At 37.7% G+C, this 20,806-nt stretch overlaps 1 protein-coding gene across 1 annotated transcript in view; it reads left to right on the top strand.

Moving 5' to 3' along the window:
- FCHSD2 (FCH and double SH3 domains 2) overlaps positions 1-20,806 on the top strand; it is a 112,438-nt gene that overhangs the window by 45,026 nt on the left and 46,606 nt on the right. Inside the window, exon 6 of the mRNA XM_080913279.1 lies at positions 17,048-17,170. Within this exon, the coding sequence (XP_080769405.1) occupies positions 17,048-17,170 (123 nt within the window). The remainder of the gene's footprint in view (positions 1-17,047; positions 17,171-20,806) is intronic.

Below are 20,806 nucleotides of genomic sequence, written 5' to 3'. Positions count from 1 at the left end.
TCTCCACAATATAGCTTGTGGCTCAGCACCTTTGGTTGCTGGATTGTACCATAATTATTTCTGGAATGCCACATTTTTGTTTGTTAATACCTCCTCAGTTGAAAGACACACAGTTCCCCCCTCCGGGGGTTGGCTATTATGAATGATTTTCTACAAATATTCATATATATTGTGGATAAATACATAATATATAGGAAAGAGATTGCTAAGTCATGGTGCAGTTTTGTGTAAAACTGCAGACCATTTTTCAGCTTACTAACATTTGCTGTTTACTGCCAATAGGTATTCTTGCTATGATGCTTTATACGGTTTGCTTCCCTTGTTTTGTTTTTATATTTTATTTAGCGTGAATGTGTGTTGGGTAATGGGCGGGGAGGGGAGTTCATGAATGTGGAAACCAAAAGACAACCTGTTGCGGGTAGGTTCTCTTCTTTTACCCTGTTAGTCCCAAGTGTCTATCTCAGGACACCAGGCTTGGCTTTATCTACTGAGCCATCTCTTGGGCACTTGCTTTGCCTTTTTTAAAAAACAAAACCAAACAAACAAACAAAAAACAATGCTTGGGTCCTGTGCATATGAAACAAATGCACTGTTCCTGACTGTGTTCTATCCCCAGCTGTGCTTTAACATGATTCTTCTAAAGATCAATGGTATTGGGCTTCGCTTCAGGGGCTTAGTAGCTATTTGTATGTCATACTTAGATCTTTTATCAATTTCTAAAATTGGGGTTGTTTTTTTTTTTTACAGAATTGTGGGCTTATATATTTTATTGTTCTTTCCATTTATTTTTTTATTTCTTATTTACTTATTTTCAGCCCTGTATGTTTATTTCTCTGTGTAGCTCTTGCTGTCCTGGAATTCACTCTGTAGACTACACTAGCCTCAGCTCAGATCTGCCTGCCTCAGCCTCCCAAGTACTGGGATTAGAGGTGTTGCCACTATGCCCAGCTGTGATCTTATGTATTCTAAGTAAAAGTTCTGTATCAGAAACCCAGTTTGCAAACATTTTCTTCCAAGCTGTAGATTCTTATTTTTATGATTTTATATGTACAAGTATTTCACCAGCATGTGTCAAGTGTACTGTGTGTGTGCAGTGACCTGGGAGGCCAGAAGAGGACATCCCGTCCCCTAGACTGGAGTTAGACATGGTTGTAACCCACCATGTAGGTGCTGGGTTACAAACCTGGGTCCTCTGCAAAACCAGAGGACCACTGAGCCATCAGTCCAAATGCCAGATTATGTTTATTTACTTACTGTTTTAGTTTTTGTCGAGATATGGTTTCTCTGTGTCAACCAGGCTGTCCTAGAATTCACTCTGTAGACCAGGCTAGCCATGAACTCACAGAGATTAGACTTCCTCTGCCTCCTGAGTTCTGGGATTAAAAGTGTGCACCACTGTACCTGGCTGAGTTACTTACTTTTAAATTGTACATTTTGAAGTTTACAATTTTTGTGTAATCTGATTTCTTTATTGGTGTCATGATTTGGGGTATCATGTCTGAGACAAATGTTTCTCTTTCCCATGCTCATAGATCTCCTGTGTTCCTTCTATAATTTTTTATAGTTTTAGCTTTTATACTTATGTCTGCTATTGATGTTTAATTACATTTTATGTGTGATGTGAGTTAAGAGTCTAAGTTAAGTTTTGTTGGTTTGTTTCTTATATATGATTATCCATCATCCCAGCGCTGTTTAATAAATAATTCCTTTCCTATTGAATTTTCTTGGCTCCCTTGAAACCTTTTGACAAAAATTAAAATAGTTTCTTTGGAATTCCTACTTCTGTTAATTTCTTATGACTTAAATTTGTTCTTAGACAATGCCATACATGTGTTTAATACATGCTGATACTCTCAGCCTGTGTTTTCTTCTCTCTCCCTCCGCTGCTGTCTGATCCCCTCCTTCTCTATCACTTTTCATCTGGGGGGCTTGCCAGTGGTTGCATAACTAGAGACATTGACTCCCCTTTTCCCAGAGTCTTTCAGTAGCCCAGGGGTTAGAGGAAAAGTCCCATGAGCCCCCATCCACAACTGATTGTTGTCAGAGGGGCAGTTCTTTGTAGTCTCAGAGCAAGTAGCTATTGCTGCTTTTAAGGCTGTAATTATAGTGATTGTGTCCTGCCTAAAGGATGACATTTTGCAGCTCTTCTCCTGTCTTCCAGTGTTTGCATTCTTCTCATCCTCTCTTCTGCAGTGTTGCCTGAGTCTTAGAGAAGATGGTCTCACTATCTGTTTTGGGGCTGGGCCCTCAGCCATCACTGATCAGTGTCTTGGACAGCCACCAATCTCCACATTCACCACTGTCCCCTGTTAAGATACCTTTTGAATAAGGTTGAGAGTAGCTGTTGTCAGTAGCTGTAGACAGATACCAATTTGACACTATCAGTTTGGCTAAACCACAGTAGTGTGCATTTTTCCTGTGGAATGAGCCTGCAATCCAATTAGACAGTAGTTAGTTGCCCTAATAGTGTTATGCTACTACCACACTGGTGCACGCATGTTGCCTAGCAGGCTGGTTTTGTAGTTTCTGGGGTTCACAACTAGGTAAGGCTGCTGATGCTTTTTCTCCTCCAGCTGCAGTGTACTTCCCAGCAGTTAGCCAGCAGTAAGGAAGTGTCTATTTCTAGCTCAGTCCCAGCTTACTTTCCCTGTGTCTTGCAACCAAAGTATGTGGTGTCTTCAGCAGTAAGGTCTTAGCTTCCAGATCTTTGGGGCAACCAATAGGACTGGCAGAAGCCTGTACTGTTTTTGGGACCTCTGATCAGCAGCTTCTACAGTTATCCCATACCTGGCACAGGAAATTTCGCTTCTAGGAGTTACTAGCCTTACAGAGTATCTGCCTTCAATCTTTGTATTTTTAAATTAGATCACGAGGTTGTTACTGTATAATTTTTTGTACACTTTGTTTTGGTTAGCATTCCTTAAAAAATTTGGTATTTTTTATGTCTAAAGAGTTAATGACACCTCTTCAGTTTTTTAATGTATATATTGACATTAGTTGATTTTTTTTTTTTTTTTTTTTTTTTTTTTTTTTTTTTGAGGAAGTCTTACTGTGAAGCTCTGGCTAACCTCAAACTCACAAAGATCTATCTGCTTTGCTTCCTGAATTCTAATATTAAAGGTGTGCACCACCAACCTAGTGCTTTTATGATTAATTTTTATATCTCATTTCTTTTTTCCTAAATGTTACATTTATTGAGACCCACACTCCAACAATGCCTAATACCAAACTCTTAGAAGCTTTTAAATGTATATTTACTTTAGAGTACAATTCTTTGTTAGGGTTAAGAAACTACCACTTACCCCTAATTTGGGAGGGAAATTGGTCATGGGTGTTTAAATTCTGGATTTGGGAGGGGCGGGGTCCTGACATTTTTAGGAAAAGCATATGGTTTTGTTTTTTCTCATAACAAATGAGAGTATTTTATAACCCTTTTCTCATTCTTGGGGAAAATCGAACTAATTATGATATGCACACGATCAGCACTGCCAGATTTATATTTTTATTTACTTATTTATTCATTATAATTTTATATCTACTACCAGAAGCTTTAACTCATTGTTAATTTCTGTTTTGTACTTTGGATTGTTTCAAAATAATGTTAATCCCCAAAATAAGTTTGGAGTCTGTTCATTTCTGCTTGTTAAAATTATTTTATAGCTATCACATTTGTTGTTTGAGCTCTGGGATGCTTACCTGTATCTTCATCTTAGGACCAAATAGATTAGAAAGGAAGGTAGCTTACGTGACATAGTATAAATGTTACTTGAGTAACATATAAACACATGCATAAATGTGTATCTATAAATGTGTGTCTTTAGGTGCAACATATATATGTAACGTATTACATGTATATGCTACACATATAAATATGATATACCTCTCCCCTGAGAAAATATAAACATACACACACACACACACACATCTTCCTTTCTAATTTATTTTCTTCTAAAATGACTTTGTGTAGTTGTCTTTGATCTCTGTTCCCACCAGTGTTCATTCTATTATAGTCTGGCTTTTACTTCCCTGTGCCAGTCAAGCCATCCTCAGCAGTGTCCTTAGGAACACCTTCGCTGTCTTTCATCCATGTAACTCTTTACAGCACCATTTGCTACCATTCCCTTTCTCAAACCAACTCTTTACTCTCTCCCTCCCTCCCTCCCTCCCTCCCTCCCTCCCTCCCTCCTTCCTTTTTACTTCACTAGTGTCTTCTATTTCTGGCTGCTCTTTCTCACTCACTAGTGCAGCTGGAGTAGAAATAAAATGAATAATATGGTATATGGCATAATGTTTTATTTTAAAAGGCAATATTTTTATTTAACTTTTTATAAGATATATTTTCTATTTGATCACCAAAATGCCAAGAGAGAAATCTTGACGTACAGGAGGGAAAAGTAAAATCAAAATAATCCCAGTGTGTAGCACTGACATCTTGTTGAGTCATCTTTCTAGACATGTATATCATATATTATTTCAAGAACAGTATACTTTTCTTTTGCTCATTAATAAATACTTATTTCTAACTTTAAGCATATTCAAAGGTACTATTTAAGTCCGGAATGGTATTACACACCCATAATCCCAACACTACAGACACAGAGACTCTAAGTTCAAGGCCAGCATAATTTACATAGTGAATTTCCACGTGGCTCTTTTTCTAAAAATATCTTATTAAGTATATTTTGTTGATAATCACAAATTTTCTTAGCCCCATCTGTTTTTATAAATCTGTATTGGAGATCCTTTTCTATGACTCTTATACATGATACAGTCTAAGGGCCATAATCGTTTTCTCTGCCAGTTAAAGAATAAAAAAGAAAAATAAAATCTGAAGTGTGACAGTTGTAGCAGAGAAATCTCAAGCTCTGCAGGCAGAATCAGCAGTTGAAAAAGATGCTTATTGGGGGTGAGGAGCCTTTATTAAAAAAAAAAAAACAACAAAACAAAACAGATTCCCTGTATTTCATAATTAAGAAAACTAAAGGAACAATTTGGATAAATATAGGGTTTTTTTTTTCTTTCTTTTCCTGTTATAGTGATCTTTCTACCTCTGCCTCCTCCGAAGGTTTGCATTAGAAGTGTGCACCACCATCCTTTGCCTGAACTATCCTTTGTTTTTTTTTTTTTTAAATGCATTACTTTTATGTGTGTGTGTTATGGCTGGGTGTATGATTGAACAGCATGTGTCTGCAGTGCCTGTGAGTGCCAGAAGAGGGCATCGCATCCCTTTCCACTAGAGTTATAGACAGTTGTGAGCTGCCATGTGGGTGCTGGAAGTCAACGCTTAAGTTCTCTGGAATTAGCAGGTCCTTAGGAGGACCACTAAGCCATCTCTTGAACTAATCTTAGTATTTTTTCTTGCTATTAAATTGAACATTTTCCAATTCTGTGTGATTTAAACAACTCAGACTATAAGTCGAAGGTAAACGAAGCATTGAAAAATAAGAGTTAGAGCTAAAGATAGTAATTATATTTAATAGAATTGGAGTCTATATTATCCATATATGCTATATGTGTGTGTATGTGTAAAGACCATATATATTATGTAAATATATATATACACATACATACATTATGTTAAGCATCACAGAAATACAGAACATAGAATAAAATATCTAAGATAGTTAAATTCAAAAAATTAATATACAGAATATAATAAAATGAGAATGAATACTGCATATGCATAGTAAGAGGAAAAAAACTAATTCTGGTTCGTGTCTTAAGGAAATATTCAAGTGTTAAAACTGAGATAGAAAGAGAACGTTCCAGGTAGAGAAATAGACCCCAGTACCCCAGTGACATAACTTAGTTACCTAAAGTAAAACAAGAGTACAGAAAGGAGTTAGAGCTTAAGAAGTCAAGTGGGTTTAGAATATGGAAGAAGACAAGCAGGTCCAAACTGGAAGGTGTTTATGACACAACAAATGGTTTGGGCTCTAATTTCAAAACCAGGACAAATAGGTTCTACCATAAGTAGGAAACAGTTTTGGCATCCGCATTAGTCTTTTAGATGCATTGAGAATTACTTATGATTCCACAATGACAAAAGCCCCACAACGGTATTCAGATGGATTTCTGTGTGTCCATGCTTATCACAAAATATATCACATTTTCCATCCTAAAAGATCCTTTATAAAGCAGGTCACTATTTCTGTGACGTTGAACATATGCCACGTAATGAAATGGCTTGAAGAAGTGAGAACATTTCAAAGATGTAGATAAGAAGAGCTTATGATAGTTGCTTAGGAGACTAAACATCAGTAACAGGTTTGGAAAGACCCAAGCAAGATGCCATATGCCTTTTATTTTCTGCTACAGGTGTCAACGTGTACCTATAGCTAGTTAAGCAATACATTACAGATTCAGAATCTCTTACCTGAAGTACTGAGAACCAACTCCAGATTTTGAGAATTACTCATAGTTTAGGATATTTTTGTGGTTGAGCATCCCTAATCTTGAAAAATAATTTTTTAAAATTAAAAATCTTGAGAATCATGGCACAGAATAGCTTCAAATTTCAGTGCGTTTGAGATTTTGGTGTGTTGGCCAGACTTTTCACTAAGATTAAATAGCTCTAGTCATAATTATTTAATTAAATTAAATAATTCAAAGGGAAAAGACAGATTCATTTGGCTCCTGGTTCCAGAGAAGACAGTCCATCTCTATAGAGGACTTGATGAAACACAAGTCACATCACAGAAACTGTGAAGGAGAGAAAGGGGAAGGGACCCAGGACCGTGAACAACCGTCCACGTCGTGTTTTTCTTGCTTACTTCCTTTTGCTGGCCCCTCCTTCCAAACTTTCTACCACCTCTTAAAATAGTGCCATCAGCTAGGAACCCAAATTGGACACACAGGTCTGTAGAAGACATTTCACATTCAAGCATAACACTTGCATTGTAGACATTTGGAGCAGGGATGCAGAACTGTACTTGACACACACAGGCATCATTTCCTCCATGGAAGACATGTTACATTTTCATTTTTGCCTACACACCTCTCTTCTGTCACCTGTATAATTAGTTATCCTGCTATTTCTATGGCTTAGTTAATTTCTCATGGTTATCTATTGAAAATAAACAAAGAAACCCAATCTCAAATCTTAACATATATTTCTTGGCACAGAACAAGTTCTCAAGAAATAATTTATTGAACTGCTAAATGGAATTATCTTAGCATTGCTTGTCATTATAGGCTCTTTGTCATAGTACTACAAACTGCATAGATAAAGCAGGCATGAAGAAATTTAACTGTCACGAATGTAATATTTACCTAAAATTGTTCCTGTCCAAAGCTACTATGAGGCTGAAAAGGATGAGGCCATTCGGTACCAATCATCAGATGTCTGGGAAGAAAACAAAGAAAATATGTAAGAGAAACAGATGATTTCCAGTTTCTAACTTTTAGAAATAAAGCTGCTAAGAACATAGTAGAGCAAATGTACTTGTGGTATGGTGGAGCATCTTTTGGGTTTATGCCCAGAAGTAGTATAGCTGGGTCTTAAGGTAAAACTATTGCCAGTTTTCTGATAAAATTCTGGTGTAATCTCAGTCATTTTGATTTGCATTTCCCTGATGACTAAGGACATTGAACATTTATTTCTTCGAGGGCTTCTTGGTCATTCAAGATTTCTGTACTGAGAATTTTCTGTTTAGCTTTGTACCCCATTTTTAATTGGGTTATTTGGTTAATTAGTGTCTAACTTCTTGAGTTCTTTATATATTTTGGATATTAACCCTCTGATGGACATAGAATTGATAGAGTTGAACTTGTATCCTCCCACTTTTCTGAAGGTGTTCATTAGCTGTAGGAGTTCTCTGGTAGAATTTTCGGGGTTACTCATGTCTGCTATTATCATCTGTGAATAGCGATACTTTTACTTCTTTTCCAATTTCTATCCCCTTGGCCTCCTTTAGTTGTCTTATTGCTCTCAAGAACTTGAAGTATCACATTGAAGAGATATGAAGTGGACAGCCTTGCCTTGTCCCTGATTTTAATGGAATTGCTTTCCATTAAATGGGCATTCTCTGCATTTAATTTGATGTTGGCTATTGCTTTGCTGCATATTATCTTTATTATGTTTAGGTATGAGCCTTGTATCCTTGATCTTGCCAAGACTTTTAACATGAAGAGGTGTTGGATTTTTCTCAAGTGTTTTTCAGTATCTAATAAGATAATCGTGTGGTCTTTTCTTTTAGTTTGTTTATATAGTAGATTATGTTGATGGATTTTTGTATATTGAACCACCCCTGCATCCATGGAATGAAGCCTACTTGATTATGGTAGATGAATGATGTTTTTGATATGTTCTTTGCAAGTATTTTACTGAAAGTTTTTTTTTTTTTTTTTCTGTTTGGGAGACTTTTAATGGCTACTGCTCTTTCCATAGGTTATAGGGCTGTTTGAATAATTTACCTGATCTTGGTTTAACTTTGGTAAGTGGTATCTGTCTAGAAAATCATCCATTTTTTTCTTTTTAGATTTTTCAGTTTTGTAGAGTACAGACAAGTATGGCCTAATGATTCTTTGGATTTCCTCATTGTCTGTTGTTATGTCTCCCTTTTCATTTCTGTTTTGTTAATTTGGACACTGCCTCTTCCTTTTAGTTAGTCTGGCAAAGGGTTTGTTATCTTGTTGATTTTTCTCAAAGAACCAGCTCTTGGTTTCATTGATTCTTTGTGTTGTTTTCTTTGTATCTAATTGATTGATATCAGCCCTGATTTTGATTGTTTCGCGCAGTCTATTCTTCTTGGGTGTGTTTGCTTCTTTTTTTTAATTCCTAGAGCTTTCAGATGTAATTTAAAATTGTTGGTATGAATGAGATCTCTCCAATTTCTTTATGGAGGCACTTAGTGCTATGAACTTTCCTCTTAGCACTGCTTTCATTGTGTCCCCAAGTGTGGGTTAAGTGTAGGCATGTTGTGCCTTCATTTTCATTGAATTCTAGAAAGTCTTTTAATTTCTTTATTTCTTCTCTGATCCAGAAGATCATTGAGTAGAGAGTTGTTCAGTTTCCATGAGTTTGTAGGCTTTCTGTTGCTTCTGTTGTTGAAGTCTAGCTTCAATCCATGGTGGTCTGATAAGATACAAGGCATTATTTCTTGTATCTGTTGAGGCTTGCTTTGTAACCAATCATATGGTCAGTTTTGGAGAAGGTTCCATGAGGTGCTGGGAAGAAGGTGTGTTATTTTGTTTGGGTGAAAGGTTCTGTAGATACCTGTTAGGTCCGTTTGATTCATAACTTCAGTTAGTTTCATTATTTCTCTGTTTAGTTATTACCTGGATGGCCTGTCGATCAATCAATGAGAGTGAAGTATTGTATATAGTTTCCCACTATTGGAATTTGTTGTGTGATGTGAGCGTTTTTAATGTTTCTTTTGCAAATGTTGGTACCCTTGTATTTGAGGCATAGATTTTCAGAATTGAGGCACTCTCTTGATGGATTTTTTTTCCCTTTGATACGTAGGAAGTGTCCTCCATCTCTTTTGATTACTAACTAGTTTTGAGACCTGTAAAGAAGCGAGAATGGGTGATCCAGGCACAAGAAAAATGAGTCAATAAACAATGTTGGGCAAGTGAGATGGCTCAGTTGGCAAGGGTACTTGCAGCCAAGTTGAAGACCCGAGCTCAGGCCTCAGAACCCACATGATGAAAAAAACCAACTCCTACAAGTTACTTATTGACTTCTGTATGTACATTATCACATGTGCAGGATGGATGGATGGATGGATGGATGGATGGATGGATGGATGATGGATGGATGGGTGGGTGGGTGGGTGGGTGGATGGGTGGATGGATGGATGGATGGATGGATGGATGGATGGATGGATGGATGGAAGAATGGGTGGGTGGGTGGATGGGTGGGTGGGTGGGGGGCGGGTGGATGGATGGGTGGGTGGATGGATGAGAAAATGTTTTTAAGTATAAAAATGTTCCTTGAAATCTGCTGGACACTGATTTTAAATTGTTTATTTTAACATGTTCAAAAAACTAAAATTAATTATGTCTAACATGCAGAAGGAGAATTTAATAAGGAGATTGAATTATTAAGGTGAATCAAAAGTTAAAAAGTGAAATAACTGGCTGGGAGACAGAGGCAGGAAAACCTCTTTGAGTTTAAGAGCAGCCTAGTCTAATGAGTAAATTCCTGGACAGCCAGGACCATACAGTAGAATCCTGTCTTGAGAAAGAAAAAGCAAGAAAATAACTGTGCTGGCGTGTAGTTTCTCGAACATGTTAGGGTGTTAGCTTGGATCCCTTGGTACGGCCCGAATAAATAAATACTGAGAGGATTTGGCAACGAAGCTGAGCCAGTAAGAATCTGTGAGCTTACAGGTAGATGTGCTGCAGTTATCCTGTCCAAGATTGAGTGGTTAATATTGGTCTGCTTTAAAAGACGGTGCATAAGGTTTGGTATGGAAGTACATGTCTCTTGCTACAGCACATCTTGGGGGAAGCAAGAAAATTAAGAATTCAAGTTCATGGTCTGGCCTGGTGGCACATAACTTTAATCCTTGGCCTCAGAAGGCAGAGGCAGGTGGATCTTTGTGAGTTAGAGGCCAGCCTGCTCTGCATAGCAAGTTTTAAGACCACCAGGACTACATAGAAAGACCTTGACTCAGGACAGGAAAAAGGAAAGAAATTCAAGTTGCATAAGAAGTTCAAGACCAGCCTTGACTACATGAAACCTGTTTCAGAAGAGACAGAAGTCACTGCATGAAGCAGTAATAATAAGGTGTTGTGATGGTTATAATGTAGACATGTTTTGCACAGTAGTGATAGCTGGAGAAGGGAGAAAAATGGAGCAATATAAGAAGAAATTTTCCATATGCTGCTAATATTGTGCTGTATTAATCTAAACCAGATTGTTTAGAAATAAAATGCTACTTGTAACTTCCAGACACATGCTACAAACATCATTAATAAAAACATGATGAAAGAAATAAGGTAATTAAAATAGCACATAAAATACCTCTTAACAGACTCTACAAGAAGCTATTATTTCCTTTTATAGGTGAGAAAATAGAATGAAAAATTGCATTACACAAACTCACGACAGAATCAGACCCAGAAACCAGGTCTGTCACTGAGATCCTTTCCTATGGTAAAAGGGAAATCATTGGCGTTTTCTGGTTATAATAGTTTAGTTTTATTATTTTGATAACCATCTTTTATATAAGTCACATTCTTTTGACTTCATTCAGACTGGAAAGTTCGGGAAGCCTGAGTGTTTTCTAGAGTGATGCTGATAAGCAGTGAAGGGACCAGGATTTTAATGTGTGTGTATGTGGAGGAGACTGGCTCTTGGCTCGTGCTACCGCGGCCTTGCACACATTACAGATGGCCGTGGTAACTGGGCAAACCTCGAGCCTGACTTCTCGTCCTGCCAGCGGGTACTCAGTAGAGGGCACAATTTAGAGAGGCAGTATTAGACTTTTTCCTTGCTTTGCTTTGTGATTCAGACAGAAAGTGTCTTATTTGCTTCCTCTTCTCAGAACTTAAAGTAACTCCAAGCTTTTAAGTAAAATGACCAAGTATAAAACTAGATAAGGTATTTCTAATTTTACATCGTATCGCTCTACATATCAAGTCGTGAGTTAAGATATTTACACTTAAAGAAATGCAGCCCGGGACTTTTATTTCTTTAGATTTATAAAAAGATATTATTTATTGACTGTTACAATTTGGGGAATCAGTGTTTCTCTTCCAGTATCAGCAGAGGAGGACTGAAGGATTTCATGATTTAATTTTAAGCCAGCTCACATTTATCATCTTGATATTTATTTCCTTGACTTTTGCCCAGCTATTTTAGAAATGCCCATTGGTCTCAGAAAAAGAAGAGCTTGTTTTTCTAGTCTGCTTGAAGGAAGAGCTCAGCATAATGCTGAGTACAGAATCTGACCTTCCTGAATCTAAATAAGGAGGCCACTGTTGAAAGTTCTCTCTTAAGGGGAAATTGCATCAAATGCTTAGAAAAAAAATGACATGTTTTTTTCTCCTAATCCTCAGCTCCTCATAATTTTCCTCTTTGAGCAAGTTCCAGGAAATTTATACTTTTCCTGTAAAGTAGATGTTGAGTAGAGAACACTAGGATTCCACGTTTCTGAATTTGTCTTCATGATGCCCCCTTTTCTCCTTCCTATTTGAATACTTGCCCTTACGAACTTGTGTTCCGCACTCAATAGATGTTAGGGACTGTGCAAATAGAATGAGTAAAGACACCAGGAATAGTACAGAGAAAAACATTTCTATTTAGTCTGTAGCTAACCACAAAGAAATATGGCTGCCTAAAGACGTTCAAATTCAGTGTTTTTTGTTTTTGTTTTGTTTTAATGCTGTTGGACCATTCATATGTGCTGACTTAGGGCCTGTGGTTTCTCAATTTAGGTATTACAGAATTTTTTTCCTAAATATTTGTATTAAGGGGCTGAAGAGTTGGTTCAGCAGTTCGGAGCACTTGTTGCTCTTACAGAGGACCTTGCAATTATTCCCAGCACCTACATGGTGACACATAACCAACCATCTGTAATTTCAGTCTCAGGAATTCCATCACCTTCTTCTGATCTCTGTGGGCACCAGGCTTGCACATGGTACGCATACATACGTGCAGCCAAAACACTGGCACACATATTTTTAAGACTTATTTATTTATTACGTATAAGTACAGTGTGGCTGTCTTCAGACACACCAGAAGAGGGCATCAGATCCCATTACAGATGGTTGTGAGTCACCATGTGGTTGCTAGGATTTGAACTCAGGACCTCCGGAGTGTGTATAGTCCTGAGTGAATGTGTATTGTTAACATGGGCACAGCCATGCCAAGGACTCCAAGGCCTTGGACCCATGGGAAATTGGCAAAGCCATTGCCGTCTGGGTCAGGCTCAAGAGGGATGGCAAAGCTTTTCTTCAGAGTCTTGTCTGTAATTAAGTGACCTCTGCAACCAGCAACTGAAGCTTCCTCCTCCCAGATGTTTACAGCGTGAGTGTGACTGCTGCATACAAGACTAGCTAACCCCTCCCACATCCAGTCCCCAGTAAACACACTGAGGCGCTGAGTTGCCCACAGTAGCAAGTAGTAGTATCCCATCCGACCCCAGCTTTGCTGTGCATTGTCTGTCTTCATCCCCTCACCATCCCTAGTCAGGGTTCCAGTACCCAAGATAAGTTCTCAGCAGTCTACTATAAGGCTTTTGATCTGTCTAGCTGAAGACGAATAAAAATATAGGAAGGCAAAGTATTTAATTTTTTACAACCACTTGTCAATACAAATCAAAGTTTTTTTTTACAATGTAACCAAAAGACACAGTTTGGAATATGGCTGGTATAAACTACGGTTATTTTGTAATAATGGAGGGAAAAAAAGAAGGCGGTGTATTATTTGGTGCATACACACTTTTTTATTTTTAAGTTTTGGAACTTCCACTCTTTTGCTAATGTTAATACCATCAGGTTTTTGGTTATGAGGGTTAATGTCGATTCACCCATATTTTTAAACCTGTAGATTCTGATCCGGTACGTTATTTATCAGTTATTTGCCGAACTTTGTCGGTAAGTCAGGCTCCATACTTGACCCTCAAGAGTCAATTCTAAACAGACTGACATGGCCCTTCCTATTCATAAGGTTTAAGAACCAAAAGAAAGACAGGCAAGTGTCAGAAGCACAAGGTAATACCATGATGTAAAATGACAAGAAGCATCCAGAGTTCATAGTGCACAAGAGAAGCACTTGAGGATGAATAATACAAGCAAGGCAGAGAGGATGAATGAAGACAAGGCATGTGTGAAAGCTCAGAGGCAAGAGAAGTGCTGGTGGAGCTCAGAGATGCCAAATTTAGGGAAAGTGTTGCAGGGAAGGAAAATGAGGCAGACAGAAGCCACATCCAAATCATGCAGTCAGTGGTGAAGTTCAAACAAAACTTTCTCCTGAACATGGCGCTGGCTAGGGAGAAGTGCTGAAGAGTCACATAAAGACAACTCAGGGCCGTCCTCCCAGCTGCCGTGTGAAGTGGGATGTCAGGGCCAGGCATGGTTACATATACCTTTGATCTGAGCACTTTAAAGACAGAGTCAGGCAGATCTCTGTGACCTTGGGGCCAGCCTGGTGTTGACAGTGAGATTCAGACCACCCAGGGCTACATAATAAGATCTTATCAAAAGGAATGAAGGAAATGGATTGGCAGAAATAACTAGAATAGGAAATTGCTAAGAAACAACAAAAGTACTTTGAAGGTTAGCAATGTCTCTCCGTATTAGAGTATGTGCTTTGCATGTGTGAAGTGTAAAGGTTTGATCACTAGCACTGCTAAAGGTAAAGGCTCTGATCTCTTTCCTTACTTCCCTGTTTCCTGGTGCTCATACTCAGATAGCTAACATAATGCCTACAGTTGACACTCAATAGCAATATCATTCAGACCACATAGGAATTAAGTTTACTTTAAAATGCATGCCTTGTTCATGATACCTGTATTATCATGTGTTGTATACAGGTAAAATGAGCAATTCCTTCCAAACAAGATTATTATGGTGAGCTACTGAGAACATTTCTAAGGCAAAAACTTCATATCAGAAGATATGTCTCTTTTTAAAACAAGTTCATGAAAATTTTGATTTAAGTTAGAAATTTTTATTGTATCTCAACACACATGGTGTCTGAAATGTTCATAACTGTGAAGATTATATTTAAGGCATTTGCACTGCTTGGGTTTGTAGTGCTCGATGGTGCCATCTAGTGGTGAAGAAAGATTCAGCACTATTACTCTGCTCTCGGACAAGTTGTGTTTTGTTTCAAGTTCAGTTTTATATTAAAAGCTTAAATACAAGAAAGAATAATTGTAAAATTTATATAGATGATTCTAATAAACAACGCTAATATACATGGAATGAAAAAAACAAGAACAATGCTAGATGACATCATAATTAAGCCCTAGTTGTCCTCGAACTCACTCTACAGACCAAGCTGGCCTTGAACTCAGAGATTGCCTGCCTCCACCTGGGAGTAAAGTGCTGGGACTAAAGATGTATCCCACTACCACCTTGTTTAAAACACATTTTTCAAAAGATACTTGAGAAAATTAAAAAGAACAGCCCATAAAATGAGGAAATTGTTCCAAATTATTTATCTTGCAAAACTCTAGTATATACATTATATAAAGAATTTTTGCCACTTGAAATCAGAAATAGATCCCAACTAAGAGGCATGAAACAGAAGCTGGAGATATAGCCCAGTTGGTGGACTATTTGGCCAGTATGCAAAAAGCTCTGGGTTCAGTTTTTATTTCTGTATAAACCAGGTTTGGCAGCACATACCAGGAATCTCAGGTGAAAACAGAAGAGTCAGAAGCTAAGAGAGGGCCAGTGAGATGGCTCAGTGGGCAGAGCACCTGTGTGCGGGCCTGACAGCCTGAGTTTGAGCCTCAGATTCTGCAACATAGCAGGAAAAAGAAAACCAGAATTGTACTCTGATTGCCATATATGCACCATGATGCATGTGTGTCTTCTACAAATAAATATTTTTCTTTGAAAGTTGAAAGTATTTTCAGTTGAACAACAAGCTCAAGTGGTACTACTGGAGACCCTGTCTCAAAAAAAAAAAACAAACAAACAAAAAACAACAAAGTTTTGAGTTAGATAATTCTCTAAAGAAAATAGATCAATATATAGCAAACTATGTAAGGATGCTCAGCATTATTGGTAACTACAGAAATAAAAATGTCACACTGAGATATTACCTCATCATTAGAATAGTTCTGATGATTTAAACATTGTGCAAAGGGCCTGGAAAGATGGCTCAAAGGTTGAGAGAAGACCTGGGTTGAGCACTTACAGGATAGCTCACAAACATCTGTAACTCCAGTCTACGGAGATCTAATGTTCTCTTCTGACAGCCATGAACCCTGTATACTTGGATGTACAGACATACGTCAGGCAAACACTCCTACACATAAAATAATAAAATAACAATGCCAGTAGAAATCACAAAGAACAACACACACACACACAAGTGGTGGCAAGGACACAGAGAATCTTAGTGTAGTACTGGGGGGAGGAGAACGAACTTGCCATATGGCCAAAGGCAGTGTGGCTCCCCAGGGAGCTAGAAGCAGGTGCCAGAGCTAAAATAAAGGTAGAAGTGAAACTCCAAAACAAAAACATTTTTTGGGAAGTAATAAAAATAATATTGCATAATAAATAACATTTACACATTAAAACGACCCCTAGAATGTCTAGGGGGACAAAGGAAAGACCGGCAGCATTGTTGGGACAAAGAAATGTACTCAAGCCTTTGTGAAAGAAAGCTCATTGGCACTGTGTGTGTTTGACAGAACTGGTGGGCTCTCATTGGACAGCAGCAAAGTCACTATGCTAAACTGGCCTCATGACAGTTTTGTTAGTTGATGAGAAGAAAAATAGAGAGAGAGATTTTTAAAAGATAGGGCTGCTGTTTTGATAGGTATGAATGGCAGGAAAGTTCTTGGAATGGTTATTAACAGCTGAGTATTTTCTCTTTGACCTCACTGTTTAAGATGAGCGTGACAGGAATGTTTTTTATGTAGATAAAAACAGGGCATACATGTTCATGACATTTATGTTTTCTCTCAAGTTACTCTGTAACAAGTATATACTAAACCCTAATTCTACCACTGATAGATGAAATTTGTGTTTATTGTATATGTGTTCCAGGCTGTGTGCTAGATTCTTTCTTTCTAAGAGTCCCTGTAAAATTCCTACACCTAATTATCATGAAGGGCCTACAGAAGCAGCAGATAAGCAAAGATCAGAACCCAGATGTTTTAGTCTCCAAAATGTTGTGGTTTTTTCCTAAGCTTTGGAGATACTAGATTTTTCACTCTGTTGGTTGCTGTTCATTAGAAATTCACCACTTCCCTAGTAACTGTTCCCTGTTTGCACTCTTACGTGATGTTCAGTGCCTTTTGTCAGTTTATTAATAGCTTTTGAAATTGAACATTTCTACGGCTTTAAAGACAAAGGAATTATGTGCCAAAGCTCCATCGTAACTGTTGGCTTCTATAATATTCCTCTCTTTTAGGCTCTGGATGGAAATGTGTATGACCACCTCAAGGATTACTTAATAGCCTTCAGCCGGACCGAGCTAGAAACTTGCCAAGCTATACAGAATACATTCCAGTTTTTACTAGAAAACTCCAGCAAGGTAATGTGTGCTTAATGCAATGGGTAATATTGCCATTTCATGATCCAAAGTTATTTCATACCTTCAAAATGAAGATACTAATGATAGTAGAAACAGGTTTTAAAGAACATACTTCTAAAAATTTTTTTCCTTAGCAAAGTGGGAGAATGTTCTGATCACTTTCTGGATGGGCTGAATGAAGGGGGTGTGATGCGCAGGCTAGCTTAGACATCGTCTGTCACCACACACATTTCCTTTGAGAAGAATCAGTGAAGAACAGCCCGCTCACAGGAACTTCACATCCATTCAACTCAGTCACTTAGAGAACAACAAAGTCATCTGTCAACACAGACAGGAAGAAAAGTGTACATGGGAAATGTAGCATGTGATAACTGGTTTAAAAATAAATTCTGTAATGCCTTGGAGTTTATCTTTTACAACTTAAACTTACTTTCCATATGCTATCATTCTTTGGTAATGATATTTTCATTTAAGATATTGATACTTTGCCTACATGCCATACTGCATACACAAAGAAAACAAATGATTATTTTTCCTCAGAATCAGATAAATTATGTTTATTTTTAAAGGTGGTTACTCTTTGCTTTAGGATATAAATTGTGCCTGTAAATGTTACTTTCTTTCTGGAAACTGCATTGAGAATATTTCCTGACTTTATGCATTTTAAAATGTCTACATTCTATCTAGACCTACTTCTAAGACCTAGCTTCATCCTTCCTTTTTCCCTTCCTTCCTTCCTACCTACCTACCTACCTACCTACCTACCTACCTACCTACCTACCTACCTACCTACCTACCTCTCTCCCTCTCTCTCTCTTTCTTTTTTTCTTTCATCAAGGAGATTGAGAACTGAGTATTGTCTTTAGAAACTGTTTAGAAATCAGGGTCTCCATCTTCACAAGACAGGGATGAGAAAGGCACAGACTTCTTTCCTAACACCTCCCAATGCACATATTCTTGTTTCAGTGTACCTCAACTCCTTGCTTCTGTGTGTAGAAAAACAATACAATGGGTCTGGAGAGGATCTCAGCAGTTAAAAGTACTTGTTGCTCCTTCAAGGGGTCAAGGTTCAGATCCAGCACCCACGTGGTAGATTGCTCATAACCAACTGTAACTCCAGGGCCAAGGGATCTGGCACCCTCTTCTGACCTCCATGGGCACCAGGCATGCACATGTGCACAAAACACATACATACACGCAAAACACGCATCCACATAAAATCAATCAATCTTCTTTAAAACTTTAAGGAAGGAAAAGCATTAAAATGCCAAGTTCCTATATCCTAACCAGATCCCAATAAAAAATGTGAAGCATTGAGTGTAGGAAGATGGGTGAATGAATGAATGAATGAATGAATGAATGAATGAATGAATGAATATATTTTTGAAAGAAGTAGAAATTTAATTTTGGAGTTGTGGTAATAAGTATACAGGTGTTTATTATGGAAATCTTAGTCTGTTGATTGATTGATTCATTGATTCATTTATTCATTCATTCATTTTCATTTGTTTTTGAAACAGAGTCTTATAATGTAGCTCTGACTGACTTAGGACTCAACATATTGACCAGGCTGGCCTTGAACTCACAAAGATGTACATGCTTCTGCCTCCAAAGTGCTGGGATTAAAAGTGTGCTCCACTACACCAGGCCAGTTCTTTTTATTTTAATGTATGTGTTTAAAATCATAAGATAATATTGGAGGAAAATGTGTATAAAAGCTTATTGATTTTGTTCCTTCTATATAATAATGGTTTTTGATACTGTAAACAAAATTGGTATTTAGTGGTCAATTGAGGTTTTCTCAAATTTTTTCTCATTTTTTATTGTATTTTAGTACATTATGGCAGTTTTCATTTTCCTATTTGTCCACTTACCAGTTCTGGTGGTACACAATTTTTAAGAGCTTGTCTGTCTCTGAGGCCTTCTTCCTTGTTGTTTGGTGACACTTACCAGTCAGTTTTATTAATCTTGCCAGAACTACATTTTGTTTTGTTTTTCAGTGATCTGTTTCCTCAGTTATTACCTTATCTAAAGTATTTCTTTCCATATTCTTTATTTAGTGTTCTTGCTATTTCTTTTTTTTTAATCTTTTTTTTTTTTTTACACTCCAAATTTTATCCCCCTCCTGGCCCACCATCTGAGTATTCCATACCTCCTCACACACCCTTGTCTCCATGAGGATGTCCCCACTCCCTGGGCCTCCAGTCTCTTGATGGTTAAGTGCATCTTCTCTTTCTGAACCCAGACCTGGCAGTCCTCTGCTGTATATGTGTTGGGGGGGGGGGGAGTAGCTGGTGTATCATGTCAGCTGGTGTATGCTGCCTGTGTCCAGTGTCTGAGAAATTCCAGGGGTCCAGGTTAATTGAGGTTGCTGGTCCTTCTTCAGGGTCGCCCTCCTACTCCTCAGCTTCCTCCATCTTTTCCCTGATTCAACCACAGGGATCTTACTGTTTCTTAAAAGCTTTTTTTGTTTGTTTTTAATCAATTAAATACACACACATGCACACATGCTCGCACACACACACACACAACACACACACACCCTACTTCTACTATAGTCTTCTATGAAGAGCTTTATTCTCTTATTTCTACATCTTTTCCTCATTAGTCCATGAATTTGCATTTCGTGGGAATGTGGCAGGATGATTTTCATTTCCAGCTTTACTGGAAACTGTAATCTATTTTTATTCTAATTCTGTCAGGTTATCTTTTGGCAGAATTCTTTGAAATTTCTTTTTTCAAGAAAATCTCACTATTTTTAGTTTATAAAATATGTAGACATCTGGGAGGATGAATAATGGCTAGACTGTAAAAAAACAAAAGTAATAAAACAACATGTAAGCATGAAACTGGCTAATAATGTACGTGAATTTGATTTTCTGGGTTTTCTTACATTGTGAATCCCATGTTTGTTTTATGGAAAAGAAGACAGACTGAGCCTGAGATTGTATCTCTCTTCTCTCTCTGTCATATACAGTGAGTGCTTCCATTACTGTACTCCACTGTGATATTTTACCTCCTTTTCTTCTATTATTTTTATTGAAAGTGAATTAAGAATGTATGAACTTCTTTGGATACAGAGAGATAAGCTTTTATTTGTTGCCTTCACTCATGAGCCTCTCTCCCTGGGGGTGGGGTGTGAATGAGATGCTCTCCTGTCAAGACTGAAGAGGCAGGAATAAAAGTTCAGTATGAATGATGTAGCTTGGAGATGTGCCCTGTTGTTGTGAGCAAGAAGAGCTCACACCTACGAGTTTTATACCATGTGTTTTTCTGTTACAAACAGCTCATTATTTCTGTTCTGTTTGGTTTAGAAAGCAACCCAGAGATTGCTAACTGAGTGGAATGTTTGAAAATCTTGGCTTTTTTATTCTACACTGTTACTTGTTTAGGTAAAAATCTGTTTTCACACTTGCTTACCACGTAGCACAGTCCCAAAGATGCTGCAGGGTAATTCATGCAGACACCACATGTACAAATGTTAGTGTGCTCTCCATAGCTTTCATCGCATAAATGGAAACAGCTGGCGCTAGGAGCTTCTATTAAATTTTTATTATTTATGAAGCTTGCTCTTCTCCTTAATATTTTATGAAGTGCTTTGTATATGTAACTGAAGCAGATGTTGCCAGAGATATT

Source organism: Micromys minutus (assembly GCF_963924665.1).
Source record: "Micromys minutus genome assembly, chromosome: 2".
Lineage (NCBI taxonomy): Eukaryota > Metazoa > Chordata > Mammalia > Rodentia > Muridae > Micromys > Micromys minutus.
This window is presented reverse-complemented; position numbering and strand designations above follow the sequence as displayed.